A 21099-nucleotide genomic window follows, 5' to 3' on the forward strand; every position below is an offset into this window, starting at 1 on the left:
CTCAAATTCACTAGTGGGGACTAACCTGGATGCTGCCTCAAGTAAATGGATAATAACCCCAGGCAGTAGCTAGAAGAGGGTGGTGCGGGAGACAATACAGACCCTGCTAGAATACAGAACTTATGAAGAGGGTGTTATTATTCAGTGTGGCCTGTATTCCACTTTGTGTGTGTGTATAAATACTACTTATTATAAAAGTGAGTATTTGGATGGACATTCATTTATTGAGGTCACTCAATTTACTTGAGTGGTGTTCAAGTGTTTGCACTACACCTACTTCCTCCCCAAGTAGCGTTGGACTGCCTGAGGTTGTGCTACCTCTGAGAGTCAAGTGTGGAAGGGGTACTTTGTGCAGTTGCTCAGAGCCCATAGTATGCTGGGCCCAAGGCACCAAGAGCAAAAAGGCCTCAATCACCACAGTTGGGCCCAGTAGCTCTTGCTTAACCCTTGGGCCTCTGAATTGGGTACTGATAGGCCCTGTGTAGAATGAAGATTTAAACAAAACACCAATTAAACACAAATTAACATGCTGTAGCTACAGGTGTTAAACAGTGAGATTCCTTAAAAAACTTTGGCCCTCATTCCTGAAAAAGCAGAAAATCTGTAGAGGCTGCATTTCAAACTGGCAATGAATTCAGATATTTGACTTTTTGTCATTCAAAAAAAGTTCAAGATTTGTCCAAGAAATCACAGTCACAAGTCCCAAAGCATAATCCTGCAAAACATTTGTGAATTCAATTTTCATACATAAGCATATATCCATTCAGTCAAATGTGCTCACTACCTTATTAATTTTCTCCAAAAGTAAAAATATTTTTCCTTTGAAGAACTCCCTTCTACTGCACCTCACAAATTCTGGGGGGAACCCCTTACATGTCCCAACCTGGAAATGAATATCCTGCCCTTGACAGGAGTGGATCTGAAAAGTTGTTTTAGGGTGAGAAGGTGCCAAAGGCAAATTTATGAAAAAACAGTAAGGTTTAAATGTGTGGGTTGTCACACACTCACAGGTGATCCCTAGTGTGTATTTTCCACCACTATCTAACGATAAATTAAGAGAGTGGCTTTGCACTTGTAAATAAAGCTATTTGTGGGCGTACGTCTCATTTACACATGCAAATAGGTTTGAGATTAGGGTCAACATTTTTTTTTTTTTCATTAACTTTTATTCGATTATCAGTTGAATAATCATAAAAAGTACATGTAATAAATTTTTAACACATGAATAAGAAGCATGATATAAAAGACATTTTTAAATAAAAATAAGTTTTTGAGATACTGTTCAGTTCACGTTTAACTAGAAATGCTGCGACGTATTGTTAAGACTTCTTTAAGGAAGGTCGCTATGAATTTGGCTTCATGCAATGACTTTAAAGATTGCAAATAAAGATATGCTGCAAGTGTTTGTCTGTGACCACTGATTCGGAGAATCGGAATAATCCATTTTTTCCTTGATGTTTCATAATATTTACAAAAAAGGACTACATGGATCGCAGTTTGTGGAGAAATTCCGTCACAGGGGCAGTTCAACAAATTTGGCGACCAATTTTTCGTTTCAGGGAATGTGACTAAACGGAAGAAAATATTAAATCGAAGTCTTGTTAATAAATACCTTTCATGGTTAGATAAAAAATACGTCAAATAAGGCTGTATACATTTTCCAGTTTGTTGGGCGCCGATTTTTTCATTTGATGGTTTAATAATCTCTGTCTGGTTCCGTAAATCCCTTAGGTGGTCCAGACACATTAGCTTTAACTGCTTCCTGGAAATATCTGCCACTGAGGGTGGTTCTTCAAAGTAGGATTCACGATCCAAGTCTTTAAAGAAATTAGATACGTAGGTTAACCATGGGATTTTCCGCCAATTTGCCAGGGCTAAACAGTCAGCAATAAGGGAGCGGGTTAGATGACATTCAGGGTTGCACCATATTCGATGCCACAAAAGAATAGGCTGGCATCGAATGGTGTCAATAATATATTCCATACCAAGCTCCCGATGTGAGGCTAATGTCGGGGAACTTTGAGGGAGGGACAGAATGTACTTTACAAAAGCGTTTTCAGTGACCTGTAATTGGTCGATGCGTCCATGGCCCCAAATTCCAGCACCATAAGTGGCCACGCTATGGCATTTTGCATAATATATCGTCATGAGTTCAGATGGGGCTGGTTTCCCCAGTTTCCTCGAGAAAGATGTTAAAGCTGAAGTAGCACGTCGAAAGTGGAGATTTCTGGCCTCAATTGCCTTTCGCCAATTCAGTGCATCGTCCACTAGGATACCCAGGTATGGATAGACCGAGGTTTTTTCCAGTTTGTTGTTGTCTACCATTATTGGTTTTGTGGTTTTGGTCCTAGGGCCGAGATGCATTATGAAGGTTTTCTTGATGTTTATTTTGAGACCAAGTGAGTCCATAAATGCTGTGTACTTGTTGGTTTGGATCTGAAGTTGGTTTAAGGTCCGTGCTAGAATCACTGAGTCATCAGCGTACAACAGCGTAGGTATCGGGCGATGATTTATCTGGGGGAGATCCTGACTCCCTTCCAGCATAGCCTGTTCAAGTCCATTAGTATAAAGGTTGAACAGGAAGGGAGCCAGGACACAGCCCTGCCTTACTCCCTTCGTTATCTGAAATGGACGTGACAGTTCGCCACTGGTACCATAACGAACTCGGCCTTCAGCATTTGAATAAGGTTCTCACAGGAATGTTGTTATCGGGGGGTCCACACCCAGGTCGCTTAGTATTTGCCAGAGTTTCGCATGCTGGACGCAGTCAAATGCTGCACTTAGGTCGACATAGACGAGGAAGATGTTACCTCCTTTGGCGTGTACATATTTACCAGCCAATAGAACAAGATTCAAGGCCTGCTCCACGGTCCCAAGCCCCTTCTGGAAACCGTATTGCAGGTCGGTTAAGATATTATTCTCCCGGGCCCAAGATTGTAAACGGTCCAGGAGTACCCGACCTGCAATCTTGCCCATTGAGTCCAGAAGGGAGATTGGTCTGTAACAAGCAGGATCGTTGCGGTCTCCTTTTTTAAAAATGGGCAAAAGGATGGAAGTAGACCACGAGTGGAAAAGGCCGATCTTGGTTACTGCTGACATGACCCGGGTGATTATCTGCGACCAGAAATCCACATCATGGAGGAACAGGTCCATTGGAACACCGTCAGGGCCTGGGGCCTTGCCAGGTTTGGAGGCCCTGATTGCCTTTATGATTTCATTAAGATGAAAATGTATCTTAATTGGGTATATGATGTTACTCGTTGACTGGACCTCATATGTTGTGTTTTCTGCTGCAGGGTCTAGGGCTGTTCCGAAGATTTTAGCGAAGTGGGAAACCCAGTTTTCCTCTGATATAGCCACATCAAGGTGTTCAATGTCTGTGTTGTTGGCCAGGAAGGGCGATCTTATGGTTTGCCAAAATGAAGTACTATCTTTTCTTTGGGCACTATCATGTAGGCGCAGCCAGAGGTCTTTTTTGATTTGTTTTTTGCGATCTTGCCTTGCTGAGTTGTAGATCTTCCTCAGATAGGAAATTTCCTTGGGATCCCTGGTAGGCTTATGCAAGGCGTCTTTAAGTGATGAAAGGGCCTTTCGACAAGCGGTGTCAAACCATCTCGTGGTAGGATGTTTAGTCTTGTTTTTTATGCTGACAAATAACTCATCCCTTATTGTTTCCTGAATGCTTTGGAAACTGCTGACAATCGTCTGCGGTGATGCATCCAGAGACGTGCATTTAGATAGCCACTGACCTGTTTTTTCGAGGACCCTCTGTGTCACCTCTTCGGGGTCTATCTTGGCCCATTTTACTGTGCACCCATTCAGTTTGTTCATGGAAAGTGATTGTTGTTTGAGGGAGCTCAATTTTATGGTATGGGCTCTTTTCTGTTTGATGTTAATTTTTATACTGAGCGGGTAGTGATCACTTGTTGGGTTTGACCCAGTTTCAAAGTTCGCTAATTGCCCTTTAAGTGAGGTTGAGGCTATTATGTAGTCTATGATTTTACAGTAGCCTCGCCCGTGGAAAGTGGGCTGGAAATCCTGCTGCGGGTTAACCAGTTCGTTCGCATAGTCCATATCTAAGTGGAATAGGATTTCATTGAGTTTATTTCCGCATAGCGAGTGGACGAAGTGAGGTATGGGGTTCCCAAGTTCATTTTGGAGGCCGCAGTTTCCGTTTTTGTGGTTTGGACACAGAGGGAGATTGAAGTCACCACCCCAAATGATGTAATTTGTGGTTTTAGTATTGTCATTTTGAAACGCTGTTATAGCTGAAGCAATCTCCTCTAAGTTTGACCAGCTATCCAAGGTACCTAGATTGTTATAGTAGTTTATGAGTATATAGTTGTTGTTGTCTTTGGATGCTGGCAACTGGGTAATTTGAAAAATTTGAAATGTTGATGCCTCCTTTATTAGTTTCATTTTAAGGGGGAGGGTATTGGCTACGTATGTCGTGAGCCCCCCTTTTGATCTGCCCATATTTCCCTGTACTGCTGTGGTGAAAAAAGTTTTGTATCCCGCAAGGTGGAGTGGGATTGTACACCAAGTTTCTTGCAGGCACAATAACTGATGTTCTCTAGCCGTGTCTAGCCATGGCCCTAGTGTTATTTTCGATAACAAGCCTGCGATGTTCCAGTATGCAATAGAGATGCTCAGATTTGTGGAGTCTGCAGGGACATGGGGTGAATCTAACGGGGCATTTACAGTTAGAGTGTCCTGAGGTTGGCGGAGTTCAGCCTGCGGGAAGATAGCAGGAAGTTTGGGAGCTGTAATATGCTGGTGATGCGAACCAGTGTTGATTCTATCTGGGGCTGTGGAAGTTTTGTCGGTAACCTTATTAGAATTGCTTGTAGAGACAGTTGGCGATTTCAGGAATGAATTATCAGGGGTAACAATATTGGAGAAGCTGGGGGGAGCAATTGATATTTCTGGAAATGGGTTTCCAGAATTGCAAAAAACTAGCTCCAGGGGAAGTTGCTGCTGGATAGGGTTTATTTGTTGTGATAAGGTGGACGTGTTTATGTTCCTGGGTTCGGCCCTGGGTGGTCAATCGACCATCTCCAGACAAGCAAAGCGGTTTTGCGTTGGGAAGCCCTGCCAGCCTTCGTAAGATTGTAAGGGCCTATCTTGCCAGTGTTGCCTTGGCCAGTCTCTCGGAGGGTTTCTGCCCCCCTGATCATAGGTGTACTCCGGCTGAAACCAAGGGGCTCTTGGGGTCTGACGCCAGGATTCCCTAGGGGTCTGGTGCCAGTTCCAGGGTGGTGTATAACGATGTTGTCGCGCAGGAGGGTAAAAGAAAGAAAGGTGACGAGCGTCAATTCCCCCCTTTTTTTCCAGTGCGGGCCAGGCACAAATATGATCCACTACGGAGGGGTCTCTGCAAGTTACTATTACGCAGTCTCCGCGGGTCGTTTTTGTTGTTTTGCCTACCCATACTACCCTGCGGACTGTGGATATCCCTCCCGAGTGGTGGGGTTCTAAAGGCCTATTGATGCTTAACCACTGCATGACCTTGTTTTTAAGAGACCATGCAGTTTCAGGTGTATCATCGGTTAGCTCTGGTACACCGGTGAGTACTAACGTATATGGAGTGGCTTCTGGGGGCAAGTGGACTAGTCGTCTAGTAGCTGATGTTTTATTGGGGTTATTTTTAGGAGAAGGCTGGGGGACCGCTGATTTTGGCGGGGGGGGGTACTGGCGTTTTTGTTGTGTGGGGTTTGCTGGATTTACTGGTCACCGGTCCTGGAGTGTCTTGATTAGCCGGGCCTATGTTGGATGTTGGCCGGCCTAGTGCCACAGCGGTTTTACTCTGCTGCGGTTGGAGCTCTACAGTTTGAGAGTTATGATTTATGACACTTTGTGTTTGATTTTTTGGGGGTGGAATAGTCAAATTTGGTCGTTTTATTGCATTAGATGGTTGTGGGTGTGGATGATTTTTAAAAGACTGGGGGGCTTTTCGCTGGCCCTTTATTTCTATACGTGTGTTAGTATCAAGTAGTGATGCAGAGAGAATAGTCATCTGGGCTTCCAGATTTCTAATACTAAGTTGAATGGGTTTTAAGTACTGATACAGTAAATCTTTTACCGTAGTCAGGACTTGTGAAGTGACATTGCATGTTCTGCAGAGGTTGGCAGTTGCCTCGTTCAGGGTTGTTCGATGGGAAGTATTGACTGCCGGAAGAAGTGATATGTTTTGTTGGAGAGATTGTGCTGCAAGGTTTAAATGGTCTGTGGCATGAGCGGGGATTGGAGCCATTTCTGGTACACTGTCGATAGGTTTTGTGCTGCCTTGTTTTGAGATGGCTCCTTCCCTTTCTCCTTGGGAAAGCAAGATTGAGTTGCACTGGGATTCTGCCTGGGTTTGGGTTTGGCAGGCCGCTAGGTCGGGGGTTGCCTCAAGATTATCCAAGGTTAGTGAAAGGTCAGACTCTGTCTGAGTGACTGAAAGGTCTACTGTGAATGGTACTGTAATGATTTCAGAGGCTGTCATAGACACAGGTAGGGAGCAGTTTTGGGAAGTAAGGTGGATCGGGGAAGTGGCAGTTGCTATAGTTCCTAAGGATGATCGCTTCGCGTTCATGAGGTCCAGTGACACTCTCTTTTCGAGAAGGGAGATGCTCTGGTTTATTACTTCATGAGTACGGGTGATAAACAAATCGATGGGGCCGGTTATTTGTGCTACCTCCTGGGCGTTTTTGGATTTGCTCTTTGTAGTGCTCCTGGTTTTCGGCGGCATGTTTGTAGACTACTGGGAGTGAATGCTGGAATAAAAAGGGGGTGGCCCGGTCCGGTCTCTACCGGGCACTAACGGGCAACAACGGGCCCGCCCTTGGCCCGGGCTTTGCCCCGCGATGCGCGTCGGTGTCCTTGCTTAAGACTCTGCGATGTGAGAGGGGGCGTGGCACTTGGAGGGAGCGCGGCTCACGCGGGAAGAGGAAACAGCTGAGAGTGTTGAACGCTGTACCTCGCAGTCCCGGGGCCGCGCCTCTCGCCTCCTCTGCGGCCTCGCAAATGGATTCCTCCTCCCTCCTGGATGGCAATGAGCTGGAAGGCTGTTGAGCTACTCCTGTAGCGGTAAGCGGTCTGGAAACACAGTGAAACCTCTAAGGCGAGCGGCCCCCGCGAAGCGGGGGCCGCGAGAGGTTAAGAACACCTTGGGGGCGTGGCACTGGGAGGGGGCGCGGCTCACGCAGGAAGAGGAAACAGCTGAGAGTGTTGAACGCTGTACCTCGCAGTCCCGGGGCCGCGCCTCTCGCCTCCTCTGCGGCCTCGCAAATGGATTCCTCCTCCCTCCTAGATGGCAATGAGCTGGAAGGCTGTTGAGCTACTCCTGTAGCGGTAAGCGGTCTGGAAACACAGTGAAACCTCTAAGGCGAGCGGCTCCCGCGAAGCGGGGGCCGCGAGAGGTTAAGAACACCTTGGGGGCGTGGCACTGGGAGGGGGCGCGGCTCACGCGGGAAGAGGAAACAGCTGAGAGTGTTGAACGCTGTACCTCGCAGTCCCGGGGCCGCGCCTCTCGCCTCCTCTGCGGCCTCGCAAATGGAATCCTCCTCCCTCCTGGATGGCAATGAGCTGGAAGGCTGTTGAGCTACTCCTGTAGCGGTAAGCGGTCTGGAAACACAGTGAAACCTCTAAGGCGAGCGGCTCCCGCGAAGCGGGGGCCGCGAGAGGTTAAGAACACCTTGGGGGCGTGGCACTGGGAGGGGGCGCGGCTCACGAGGGAAGAGGACACAGCTGAGAGTGTTGAACGCTGTACCTCGCAGTCCCGGGGCCGCGCCTCTCGCCTCCTCTGCGGCCTCGCAAATGGACTCCTCCTCCCTCCTGGATGGCAATGAGCTGGAAGGCTGTTGAGCTACTCCTGTAGCGGTAAGCGGTCTGGAAACACAGTGAAACCTCTAAGGCGAGCGGCTCCCGCGAAGCAGGGGCCGCGAGAGGTTAAGAACACCTTGGGGGCGTGGCACTGGGAGGGGGCGCGGCTCACGCGGGAAGAGGAAACAGCTGAGAGTGTTGAACGCTGTACCTCGCAGTCCCGGGGCCGCGCCTCTTGCCTCCTCTGCGGCCTTGCAAATGGATTCCTCCTCCCTCCTGGATGGCAATGAGCTGGAAGGCTGTTGAGCTACTCCTGTAGCGGTAAGCGGTCTGGAAACACAGTGAAACCTCTAAGGCGAGCGGCTCCCGCGAAGCGGGGGCCGCGAGAGGTTAAGAACACCTTGGGGGCGTGGCACTGGGAGGGGGCGCGGCTCACGCGGGAAGAGGAAACAGCTGAGAGTGTTGAACGCTGTACCTCGCAGTCCCGGGGCCGCGCCTCTCGCCTCCTCTGCGGCCTCGCAAATGGATTCCTCCTCCCTCCTGGATGGCAATGAGCTGGAAGGCTGTTGAGCTACTCCTGTAGCGGTAAGCGGTCTGGAAACACAGTTAAACCTCTAAGGCTCGCGGCCCCCGCAAAGCGGGGGCCGCGAGAGGTTAAGAACACCTTGGGGGCGTGGCACTGGGAGGGGGCGCGGCTCACGCGGGAAGAGGAAACAGCTGAGAGTGTTGAACGCTGTACCTCGCAGTCCCGGGGCCGCGCCTCTCGCCTCCTCTGCGGTCTCGCAAATGGATTCCTCCTCCCTCCTAGATGGCAATGAGCTGGAAGGCTGTTGAACTACTCCTGTAGCGGTAAGCGGTCTGGAAACACAGTGAAACCTCTAAGGCGAGCGGCTCCCGCGAAGCGGGGGCCGCGAGAGGTTAAGAACACCATGGGGGCGTGGCACTGGGAGGGGGCGCGACTCACGCGGGAAGAGGAAACAGCTGAGAGTGTTGAACGCTGTACCTCGCAGTCCCGGGGCCGCGCCTCTCGCCTCCTCTGCGGCCTCGCAAATGGATTCCTCCTCCCTCCTGGATGGCAATGAGCTGGAAGGCTGTTGAGCTACTCCTGTAGCGGTAAGCGGCCTGGAAACACAGTGAAACCTCTAAGGCGAGCGGCTCCCGCGAAGCGGGGGCCGCGAGAAGTTAAGAACACCTTGGGGGCGTGGCACTGGGAGGGGGCGCGGCTCACGCGGGAAGAGGAAACGGCTGAGAGTGTTGAACGCTGTACCTCACAGTCCCGGGGCCGCGCCTCTCGCCTCCTCTGCGGCCTCGCAAATGGATTCCTCCTCCCTCCTGGATGGCAATGAGCTGGAAGGCTGTTGAGCTACTCCTGTAGCGGTAAGCGGTCTGGAAACACAGTGAAACCTCTAAGGCGAGCGGCTCCCGCGAAGCGGGGGCCGCGAGAGGTTAAGAACACCTTGGGGGCGTGGCACTGGGAGGGGGCGCGGCTCACGCGGGAAGAGGAAACAGCTGAGAGTGTTGAACGCTGTACCTCGCAGTCCCGGGGCCGCGCCTCTCGCCTCCTCTGCGGCCTTGCAAATGGATTCCTCCTCCCTCCTGGATAGCAATGAGCTGGAAGGCTGTTGAGCTACTCCTGTAGTGGTAAGCGGTCTGGAAACACAGTGAAACCTCTAAGGCGAGCGGCTCCCGCGAAGCGGGGGCCGCGAGAGGTTAAGAACACCTTGGGGGCGTGGCACTGGGAGAGGGCGCGGCTCACGCGGGAAGAGGAAACAGCTGAGAGTGTTGAACGCTGTACCTCGCAGTCCCGGGGCCGCGCCTCTCGCCTCCTCTGCGGCCTCGCAAATGGATTCCTCCTCCCTCCTGGATGGCAATGAGCTGGAAGGCTGTTGAGCTACTCCTGTAGCGGTAAGCGGTCTGGAAACACAGTGAAACCTCTAAGGCGAGCGGCACCCGCGAAGCGGGGGCCGCAAGAGGTTAAGAACACCTTGGGGGCGTGGCACTGGGAGGGGGCGCGGCTCATGCGGGAAGAGGAAACAGCTGAGAGTGTTGAACGCTGTACCTCGCAGTCCCGGGGCCGCGCCTCTCGCCTCCTCTGCGGCCTCGCAAATGGATTCCTCCTCCCTCCTGGATGGCAATGAGCTGGAAGGCTGTTGAGCTACTCCTGTAGCGGTAAGCGGTCTGGAAACACAGTGAAACCTCTAAGGCGAGAGGCTCCCGCGAAGCGGGGGCCGTGAGAGGTTAAGAACACCTTGGGGGCGTGGCACTGGGAGGGGGCGCGGCTCACGCGGGAAGAGGAAACAGCTGAGAGTGTTGAACGCTGTACCTCGCAGTCCCGGGGCCGCGCCTCTCGCCTCCTCGCAAATGGATTCCTCCTCCCTCCTGGATGGCAATGAGCTGGAAGGCTGTTGAGCTACTCCTGTAGCGGTAAGCGGTCTGGAAACACAGTGAAACCTCTAAGGCGAGCGCCTCCCGCGAAGCGGGGGCCGCGAGAGGTTAAGAACACCTTGGGGGCGTGGCACTGGGAGGGGGCGCGGCTCACGCGGTAAGAGGAAACAGCTGAGAGTGTTGAACGCTGTACCTCGCAGTCCCGGGGCCGCGCCTCTCGCCTCCTCTGCGGCCTCGCAAATGGATTCCTCCTACCTCCTGGATGGCAATGAGCTGGAAGGCTGTTGAGCTACTCCTGGAGCGGTAAGCGGTCTGGAAACACAGTGAAACCTCTAAGGCGAGCGGCCCCCGCGAAGCGGAGGCCGCGAGAGGTTAAGAACACCTTGGGGGCGTGGCACTGGGAGGGGGCGCGGCTCACGCGGGAAGAGGAAACAGCTGAGAGTGTTGAACGCTGTACCTCGCAGTCCCGGGGCCGCGCCTCTCGCCTCCTCTGCGGCCTCGCAAATGGATTCCTCCTCCCTCCTGGATGGCAATGAGCTGGAAGGCTGTTGAGCTACTCCTGTAGCGGTAAGCGGTCTGGAAACACAGTGAAACCTCTAAGGCGAGCGGTCAACTATGTGGCCGCTCAAAGTTACCAAAGTCATGTAAGTGACAAGACTGTTCACACAGTGATATAAAGAATTGTTGATTCAATTCCTACGTGCTTCCTTCCATTTATAGTTCAGAAAATTCCACAACATTCAAGTGAGGGCAAAGTAGGATTTGAATTGTCTCTTTGGCACATATTTTCCTTAAGATTGCACCACCAGAACGTCACTTTTTACGACGTTCTGGTGGAGCAATGCCCTGCCCCCTTTTACAAAATGGCATTAAGCCACTTTGCGTGGCATAATGCCATCTTTGAAAATATGGGACCCTTCGACGCAGTGTTCTGCGTAAAAGGGGCATGCAATAGGTGTTGCTTTGGGAGTTCCACCACAACACCCATTGCTTTTTGACACTGCCTTAGATTTACAAGTGTCTGTAAATCTTAGGCAACGCCAGAAAGCTAACGCCATGAAAAATACAGGCGTTAGATTGGCGAATGAGGAGAAATACTTTTAGTGAAAGGGTGCCTGCAATGCAGGGAATGATTGTTTATGTGCAAGAAGGAGAGAATTATTAAGTAGCAATTCGCCATTATTGATTGCTTATGTGCAGGAATGGATTCCTTCTTGCACACAAACAATTATTCCTGGCAATACAGGCATTTTTTCACTATGGCACAAGAGTGTCTGTGTTGGCACTAGGCAGCTATTTTTAGTGTCCGCTCAAGGGAAAACACAGGGGTGCGCTGTATTGTCATAAATATGATGCATTCCTGCGTTTTTTTAATGACGCAGAAGGGCACTGCAAAATGTGCAGCATTGTTGCGTAGCGTTTCCTTGTAGATATGCCTCTTTGTTTTTCAGTGTACATATGTAGCTAAACGCAAACTGATACCTAAATCATGAAAGATAGAGCTATGAGGTTACGTGTTTTCCCATACCTGATGAATGAGTAATCGTTGGCAACATGGAACAGAGCTGCAGGATCACAGTATGTTTCATCGTGGGGCACTGGTTCCATCACACCAACAATCTCTCGTCTGTGGGAGACAAAACAAGGACACATCCATAACGAAGGCAGTGCAAGTCTTGGCTAATCAAGAAAACAAATTAATACTTAACAGTACATTGAAATAGAACATCTAATGCTTCATCTTTCTGTCGTTATCTTTTATGGCAGGATATGCGTGAATTGCCATTTCAGCGTCAGATACACAGATGGTGCATAGGCGGAAGCTAAATGTTTTGGTGAAACGCACACTAGAGTCTTTTACTTGGAGATTTACACCTGTGAGTTACTGCTAACAACAGGACACCAAGCCCAAACAGAGCCTTCACCACCACACCTCTCTATGGCACCACACAAAACATACCTTGCACAACAAACGTTCAAAACACAACACTTGTTCACATCTCACTGAACAACTCAATGAAAAGTCACAATGACCATATTACAAGATCAGAACACTCTGCAAACAATTCACTTCACCATATCCAGTGGATATCTCAGATTTATTTGTGGCTGCCTAAGCAGGAGTAGACATCCAAGTAGCACAACAAACCTAGCACCAAGGATAGGGATCCTAAAAAACAACAATCAGGAAGGCACCGATAGGGGGGCATGGCTAGCGCCCGATGAGGATGGCGGCGCCGACGTGAGTGCTCCGCAGCTGCTGGGGGATAATAGCGGTTCACGCTCTCCCATCTCCAAACAAACGGACTACAGTGCCACCGGAGTCTCTCAGGCATGTAACGATTTGCTTTTGAGCTCTTAGCAGCGGTCCTGGTTGATTTATTTTCTCTTGTAACGCTGCGGTCGCGGCTCTTCATGACCGCGGACGCCATTTTGAACTCTTTTTGAACTCTCTTCATGCTTCTCACGAATCATAGATAGAAGCTCCGCTCCAGCATTGTTGTTGCCTACATGGTGTGCTCACCTTCCTCTGAGGCTTTGATGACCGACTGAGTGCATTTATTGACTTTTCTCTTGCCACCATTTCTTTTTATGTCTGCTCTGGAAACTCTCTTTTCCCTCGACTTTGGCAGCCATTTTGTGCTCTCCAGTCTCTGTTCCTCGAGCCTGTCATGTGAGGCTGAGAAGGCTTACCTACATTGCGTTGGGCGCATTACAATGAATTAAGGCATATGATAAGCGTTTCTTGCCTAGAGTTCTGCGCCGGTGGCTATCTGACATGTTACTTGGAAGCTTCTTTTACTTGTCGCTGCACCTCAGATAACCTTCGTAGCTTGTCTCTTTGCACTGGAGCTTTTTTCCATCAATATACCCCCTTCTTATGTGTTTACTCATCGCTGCCCGCTCTGGTGCTTTCAACATGACAAACGAACCATAATAGACCGAGGCATACAGCAACTACCTGTGTTTGGATGTTATTTGTTAGCGGTTCTTTTGTTGTATGCATGGGCACTCCTTTTCAACGTTGCTGACATCTCATGGGCAAACTTCAGCAACTTTCTGCTGACAAGACCTCGCAGCATATCTTTATCAAGAACTCCAAGGTGTTTTCTGCCTTCGCTCAATTGGAAGCTTCTCCGCCTTCTTCTCCCTTTACACCTCAGTCAACGATGGAGCACTCTGCGCAGCCTTCAGGGAAAGTAACTACAAAGAGACTGAAAAAAGACCCTCCCTCACCAACCATTTCCGCTCAGGCTGTATCCATGGAACTTTTGCTGGAGGAGATAAGGTCGCTTCGTCCCTTTATGGAGGAGACTAATGCGAAATTGCAAGTTCTGACTGACAACTGGTCACAGATGGATGGAAGGGTTACGTCAGTGGAGAGAAGTGTTTCTTCTCTTCAGGAATCCTCCGCCAAGGTCTCATGTGCATTCGCAGATTTCTTCCCTTCAGAATCAGGTGGAGGATCTTGAAAATCGTAATAGGCGCAATAATTTACGCATCTACGGCCTGGTGGAGGGTTGCGAGGGGACTGACCCAATTGCCTTCTCCAAAACCTTTTTGCCCAAGCTCCTGCACTTACCAGAGGACACTGTGCTAAACATACAACGGGCCCACAGGTTAGGTCGACCCGCATCATCTTCATCTCCCTCGCCGAGGCCAAGGAGTGTCATTATGTATTTTCTTTAATATACTGACCTATTAAAAGTCCTTTCAGCAGCTTGAGCCACTCCTCGCCTTACCTGGTCAGGATCCTCCTTGTTCTTTGCTCAAGACTATGCCAGATCCACAGCTAACCGTCGCAAGGCTTTCCTGGACATGAGACCTGCTCTTCGTTCCATCGGTGCCAGATACGGACTTTTCCACCCTTGCCTTTTCAGAGTTACCTACAATAATAAGACGACGACTTATGAAGATCCTGTTCGACTTCAGAGCTTCCTGAACTCCTGCCAGGCTGCTGACATGGACCACTCGGGTCCTTCTTCTTCCTTTCCTCCATTACTTTCCTATTGAGTTGCTGATGCTTCCCTTGGCTTGACCATTTATCTCTTTTCTCAGTTGGTTCATCAGTTTTATTCCTAGTTCATGTATATCTTTGTAACCATTTGTGTTTCCTGCTGTTTGTCGCCTCCAGGTTTATCTTCTAGGTTTTATTGTCTTTCATCTTATTGTTCGTCCCCATTAACTTGTTGTCCCGCCATTTCCCTTGTACTTTTACAGATTTTACAATGCGTTCCGAGTTGTTCCCCCGGCCGGGCAGCTTGCCGGCCTGGACGTTCGCCTCCTCCAGTTGACTCTACCCCCCTTCTCACTTGACCCTCTTTCCTGGTTGTTCCTCCACGTCTCCTTCCCCTGTAAGTACGTTTTTTTAAATTTTTTATTTTATTCATTGCTTGATATTCTCTTTTTATGTCCAGTATGTTTCCTTACCTTTTTGAAATGCTAACTTCTGTTTCTGTCCTTACTTCCTCTTCCCAGCTACCCTTTCCTATTGTTCTCTTCTTAAAGGTGTCACTTTTCTTTTTCGTTTTCAATTTTTCTCTTTTCATCCAATTCCTATTTCATCTTCTCTTTTGCTTCATTCATCTTTCCTTGTTTTCCTTTGCTCTGAGGCTTTCTCTCATTGTAGTTGCTACCCTTTTTTCATTTCTTTTTAATGTCAGTACGTATTGTTTCATGGAACGTTAAAGGTCTTAACTCTCCCATTAGGAGACAACAAATTCTTTCTCACCTTGCCAAATTGAATGTAGATTTTGCCTTCCTGCAAGAGACTCATTTATCTGAACCGGAATCTGTTAAGCTTAAAGGAGGTTTGGTGGGAGATGTATGTTTTGCTCCTGGAGATGGTAAGCGAAATGGTGTTGTTATTCTTATCCGTAAATCGCTTACTTACTCCATTTTGGCTAATGAATCGGATTCTGATGGTAGATAGTTACATGTCAAGCTTTCCTTGAGAGGTGTTGCACTCTCCCTTCTCAACGTTTACGCCCCCACAGGCGGCGCTCCAACTTTTTGGCATGAGATGGCTACTCGCATCACTAGTCTTATTGATGATAATTTCATTTTGGCAGGGGACTGTAACCAGCCTCTTGACCCATTCTTGGACCGCAACTCCAAAGTTCCCTTCGTCCCAAACAAGCCTCATAAACTCTTTACTCACGTGGTGTCACAGCATAAACTTATTGATGCTTGGCGTCTTTGCAACCCAACGACTAAAGAGTTTACCTTTTATTCTCCCTCTCATCATTCCCAATCACGCATTGATTATATTTTTGTTTCCCATCATCTCGCACAGTCTCTTACTCATGCAGAAATTGGTCCTATTCTATTGTCTGATCACGCCCCAGTTTCTATTAATATTGATATCCTACCCAAAGTCACTGGACCAAAGAGATGGCATTTCAATAATTCCTTACTTTTAGATCCCAAATTTACCACCTCCTTCACTGAATTTTCTAATGAATATTATACCCTTAATGATACCCCTTCTATTCCTACTCACACCATTTGGGATGCATTCAAGGCCCCAGCTAGGAATTTTATTATCCAATATGTGGCTAAAAAGCGGAAGACCGCCCGTAAATATACTAGTGACCATCTCCACAAAATTAAGGATCTGGAACACTCCTATTATACCTCTCACTCAAAGGAAAGCTTGACAGCACTTATTGACGCCAAGTTGAAATTTAATACAAAATCTACAGAGGACGCTTTTCTCTACCTATTGAAATCTAGTTCGAAATTTTATGGTGGGAAAAACATAGCAGGGAAAATTCTAGCTAATTATTTGAAAATCAAACACAATAAATTAAATATTGAATCTGTACTTGATGACAATGCTGTTCTTAGACATAAAGATTCCGAAATCCTTGATGAATTCTCCCGCTTCTATTCTACCCTTTATAGGCAAAACCCTGACATACATGGCTTTCAGACTTCTCACTCTCACATTAAACTTGCTGCTTACGCAGATGACATTTTGCTCTTTATCTCCAATCCTTCTGTCTCTATTCCTGCCTTTCTTGCTGAAGTTCGTGAGTATTCGCAGATTTCTGGATATATGTTCAACAATGACAAGTGCAAAATTTCACCCCTCACGAAATTTACCTTCAAACCTGATTTTGTTGATTCTAATTTCACTTGGATTTCCTCTCACATCAAATACGTAGGTTTACATGTCACTCCCTCCATCACAGATACAGTCTCACTTTGTCTCAACAAATGTATCCAGAAACTTTCCGATCTCACCACCAAATGGCATCCACTACATCTTTCATGGTGGGGACGCCTTGATACTATTAAAATGATGTTATCCCCTATTGTTTTGTACACTATTTCTAATATTCCTGTTCTTATTTCCATGAAGTTCTTCGAAAAGATCAACACCATTCTTTCCTCTTTTCTCTGGTCAGGCAAAAAATCCTGTATGTCTCTCTTCAGACGTCAACGTCCTAAATCTGAGGGTGGTGTCAATTTTCCTGACTTTCCAACCTATCACAAGGCTTTCCTTTTGCGCCAGGCCTCCTTTTGGCTGCGGGACCCCGATGAACCATGTCCTTTATGGGTTACTGTAGAACGTCTCTCGCTCTCTCCCTTTACTTTTGCTGAGTTTCTATCTTTCTCCCGTAAACCAAAGCTACCATCCATCCCAATACATAAATTCACAGTCAAACTATTGCTAGCCTCCTCCCCGACCCCTCCCTCCTCTGTAGCTGACTTTCTATCCACTACCATTTGGCATAATAAAAATCTCCTTATCAATAACAAACCTTTCTTTTGGAAATCTTGGAGGTAAAAGGGTTTAATTTGGGTTTCTCAACTTTTTTCTCACTCTACTTTTTTATCTTTTTCAACATTACGCCACTCTTTTGATTTTCCCGCTTCCTTTGCTCGTAAATATCTAATACTTAAGGAAGTGGTCATGTCGGCTTACTCCCAGATCCAGCATTCTCACAACCATTCTTCGTCTCCTAACCCTACCTCACAACTTCACTCCTTTTTGGCTGTTTCTTCTAAAGCTTCTCTCATTTACGCTTTTCTTCATTCCACACCCTCTCCTCATCTAAAGTCTAAGGTATAAGAGCAATGGGAATGCGACTTTGCTACCTCTTGGCCTATTTCTTTGTGGGATAGGTTGTGGGTCAAGATCCGCAAATCCTCTAGATCTGCCACTTTGACACAGACACTATTTTTCATTTATAATAGACTTCTTTTTACACCATACTTACTTAATAAAAGATTTTCCTCTACCCCTGATTTATGTTGGTCTTGCTCTACACCTAATGCAACTCTCTTCCACATGCTTTTCTCTTGCACAATCGTACACACTTTCTGGAGACAAATTTGGACCCAAATTAATGATATTTTTCGTACTCAAATCCCTTTTTCTTTTATTCACATTTTTTTAGGCAGTCTCTCCTCTTGTTGGGATCATGTCACTTTCGAAGTACGAATCATTGATTTACTTATAGCAGTTGCATTCCAACAAATTACTGTTAACTGGAAGAATTTTACCAATATAACGGTTAAAGCATGGTGGTATAATGTTTGTCACAAACATAAGTTAGATACTGCCTTTGTTTTTCCTCTTCATATGGCAATGAAACGTACCAATTTATGGCTCCCCATAACATTGTACCTTGATGCTTGTGCAAAAAATTCATTTCATTTGTCACCCATTCAGCAAGAAGTCTCCAAACCCCCTTGATTGACCTTATTGTTTCTATGTATTTTCCTGCCTATCAGATTTTACTACTGTTTTCTTTTTTTCCCTTTTATTGTATAGCCTCATCCTCTCTTCATAACCAGTATACCTTTTGTTATTTATGCAATTTTTTCCTAGATTGTTCTGCTTCTTTCTTGTATCACATATGTATATTGTATTGACACCTCTTATTGCTTAATAAACTCTTTTTGCACTTAAAAGAAAGGCACCAATAGAATCAAACTCAGCGACCAGCTATTTTAAGACAGGGAGTCTGCAGAAATAGGGATTCAGGAACTAAAAGACTTAGTAAGGGAAGCACTGAGAAAGGAAGAGCTAAGTAGGATGGACCATTACAAGTACACTAACATCCATTTTGAGGTACTAAACATATACAGAAGATGAATCTACTCCATATTAAAAACAAAGACGGCTTAGAAAATTAGCATTGACTCCACTGATGCAAGCTCGGATACAGATTCCCCAAGAGTGGATTAACTCAGTCATAAGTAGTTTAGAATGACTACTCTAACACATGCTGACAGTAGCATTCTGCTCCATAAAAGTCTGTCTAGATCCCAAAAATAACAACAAAATACTGTCACTCCTGACATATTTTTGGGGGAGGGTCTAAAACATTAACCTTACCTGATAAGGCAACTCACAATCCCATATATAATCTATTGCTTAATCCATACCTCTACCTACATCATGGCATATGGGTTTGTCTGATATGTTGATAGAGGCTCCTCCCTATGTGGAAAAATGCTAGAATGCTTTCCTTACCCGTACAACACATACAGCCTTATTCATGAAGGCTAAATCGGCCCGCAAAGGGCCGGATTCTGAGAATCCGGCCCTTTGCGAGTGCGATTTTTGCATTTGGGATTCAGCATCCCAAATGCAAAAATCGGTAATTGCTAAATCGCTAAATTGCGAGGAATTACATTTAAGGAATCTCTATTTGAGATTCCTTAAATGCAATTCATGAAGCATTTGAAAATTGCGAAAATGCAATTTTGGGCCGCTATTTACCGAGAGGTCAGACCTCTCGGTAAATAGCAAAAACTTAGAAAAATGCTTTTAAAAGCATTTTTCCAGGTTGCATGTTGCACACACACATGTCCTTTGGACATGTGTGTGCGCAACACCTGTTTCAATTTGCATTTAAGGGGTGCTACAGGGTGTCCTTTGGACACCCCTGGCACCCTTTAAATCGCAATCTTATTTGCGATTAGCAAATTGCTAATCGCAAATAAGGAATACTCCCCATTCATTCCTATGGGCCTTTTGGCCCATAGGAATGAATGGCGAGTTATTCCTTATTTGCGATTAGCAATTTGCTAATCGCAAATAAGGAATCAGTAGGAATCGCATTTTATTATGCGATTCCTACATGATTACCGTTTTGCGAGTCCTTAATAGCGAATCGCTATGATTCGCTATTAGGGGCTCGCAAAACGGCCCCTTCATGAATAAGGCTGATAGTTACTCGAAGAATGGCTTCCCATCAGATGCTCCCAATATAAGGTCACCCTTGGATAAACACATAACTAAGTGATTTGTTAATGTGTGCTATATAAAGTCTCATAACGAGTATCAGCATGACATTGATCTCCAGAATACGATACACAACTCACACATATGAACACAGCACTGCAAACATAAAACTGAACATCACAAGCAAAGCCATATTACACCCTTCAAAAATGTAATAAGATGGCAACCCACTAAAAAAGTCACATCCCCCCACATCTCAGTAACCAACCCAATGCCTCTCTAAAGCTCATCCCTGCTCATTAACCACCCAAATCACTTATTGTGTGCAAAGTAGGATCTGGGAAACCACAAATGGAACACATCGACAGAAGACATGGGAGCCAGGTACAGGACCAAAAAGAGCACAGGATTGAATGGGACAGACTGAATAAAAATAGCAAAAGGAACAAGGACGTGACTGAGCTAGACAACACAGCTCTCCCCAATATCCAAAGAATGGATCAGATCATCAAACATGCATGGAGGTTCCTTATACATGTGTAGATGAGGATGTGAGCGCTTGTGCAGGCCCACTTGTGTACATGACCAGGTGAATGGTGGACTCTATGGGACTGCACATGTGTGCGCACACCACCCCCCCTCCTCCCCCGGTGCAAGCCTGATAACCTGGCTCACTTAGACATCACTCTAAGGGGTGGCAACTTACTTTCAACCAAGGAAACCATTTTATTCAGGCTTCCTTGCTTTTTGTGCTGTATGTAAAAGTGAAAGGCTGCTACTGACACACTTACATGGCACTGATCCGTAACAACCCCTCAGTCTTAATGAACACATCCATTACCTTTAAAAATATATATATCAGCATGGCATTTCTTGTGACGTCACAATGACAGTGAAGCGTTCATGTTGTAAATGAACCAAGTAAGGTAAATGTGGTATTTGTCAAGTCAAGTCAAGTCAAAAAGGCTTTATTTCGATAAAAATTATCATAAAAGCAGTACATAGATCACAGATACATCAAATTTTTTTATAGAAAAATAAACATGAATTTACAAAAAAAAAGTTTAATCCAGTAAAGGAAATTAGTAAGAAAAGAAAATTATCCTTTAAAAAAGTTCATATGGCAGTCAATTTTTAAAAAGAAATGAAACAATTAATTTTAGCCTTTTGGCTCTGATAGACCAAGCCCATGATAAAAATTTAGCTAAGGCACAAGCATAGATGGCACGACTATCAGACCTTAATATCCGAATTGCATCCATATGACGCCCAGTGCCCAGGTGACGACATAGGTTTTTAAGCCAAACCCTCCTAGGAAGGGCATACTCTCCACATTCAAACATGAAATGTGCCACTGTCTCTGGTTTATCTAGGCAAACTGGGCAAAGCTCTGAAGTCTGTACGGGGGATTTCCATTGTGAGGTGAAGGAATACAAAGGAAGAGTTCCTGCTCTAAATTTAAAATACAGAGCCCTATCAAAGGGTTTTTCAATATTATCAAGATACACTTCTCGTTTAGGTTGGTCCTTAAACCTCAAGAAATCCTCTGTAAGTCTGCCCTTAGTAGTGCTAGTATACCTTTGCAACAGAATCCAGTCCCAATAAAGTTTCTTGAGAGTTGACTTCGGGGGTGAGGATCTGTTTACCCACGATTCATTTAAGCCCAAATTTAGTAGTAGTGTTTTCATGTCTCTCAACCATTT

At 46.5% G+C, this 21099-nt stretch overlaps 1 protein-coding gene across 1 annotated transcript in view; it reads right to left on the reverse strand.

The window, feature by feature from the left end:
• The window catches only part of ACE2 (angiotensin converting enzyme 2), a 459770-nt gene that overhangs the window by 190335 nt on the left and 248336 nt on the right, over nucleotides 1-21099 (reverse strand). The window contains exon 11 of the mRNA XM_086934340.1: nucleotides 11720-11818. Within this exon, the coding sequence (XP_086790466.1) occupies nucleotides 11720-11818 (99 nt within the window). The remainder of the gene's footprint in view (nucleotides 1-11719; nucleotides 11819-21099) is intronic.

Source organism: Lissotriton vulgaris, chromosome 8, assembly GCF_964263255.1.
Source record: "Lissotriton vulgaris chromosome 8, aLisVul1.2, whole genome shotgun sequence".
Classification (NCBI taxonomy): Eukaryota; Metazoa; Chordata; class Amphibia; order Caudata; family Salamandridae; genus Lissotriton; species Lissotriton vulgaris.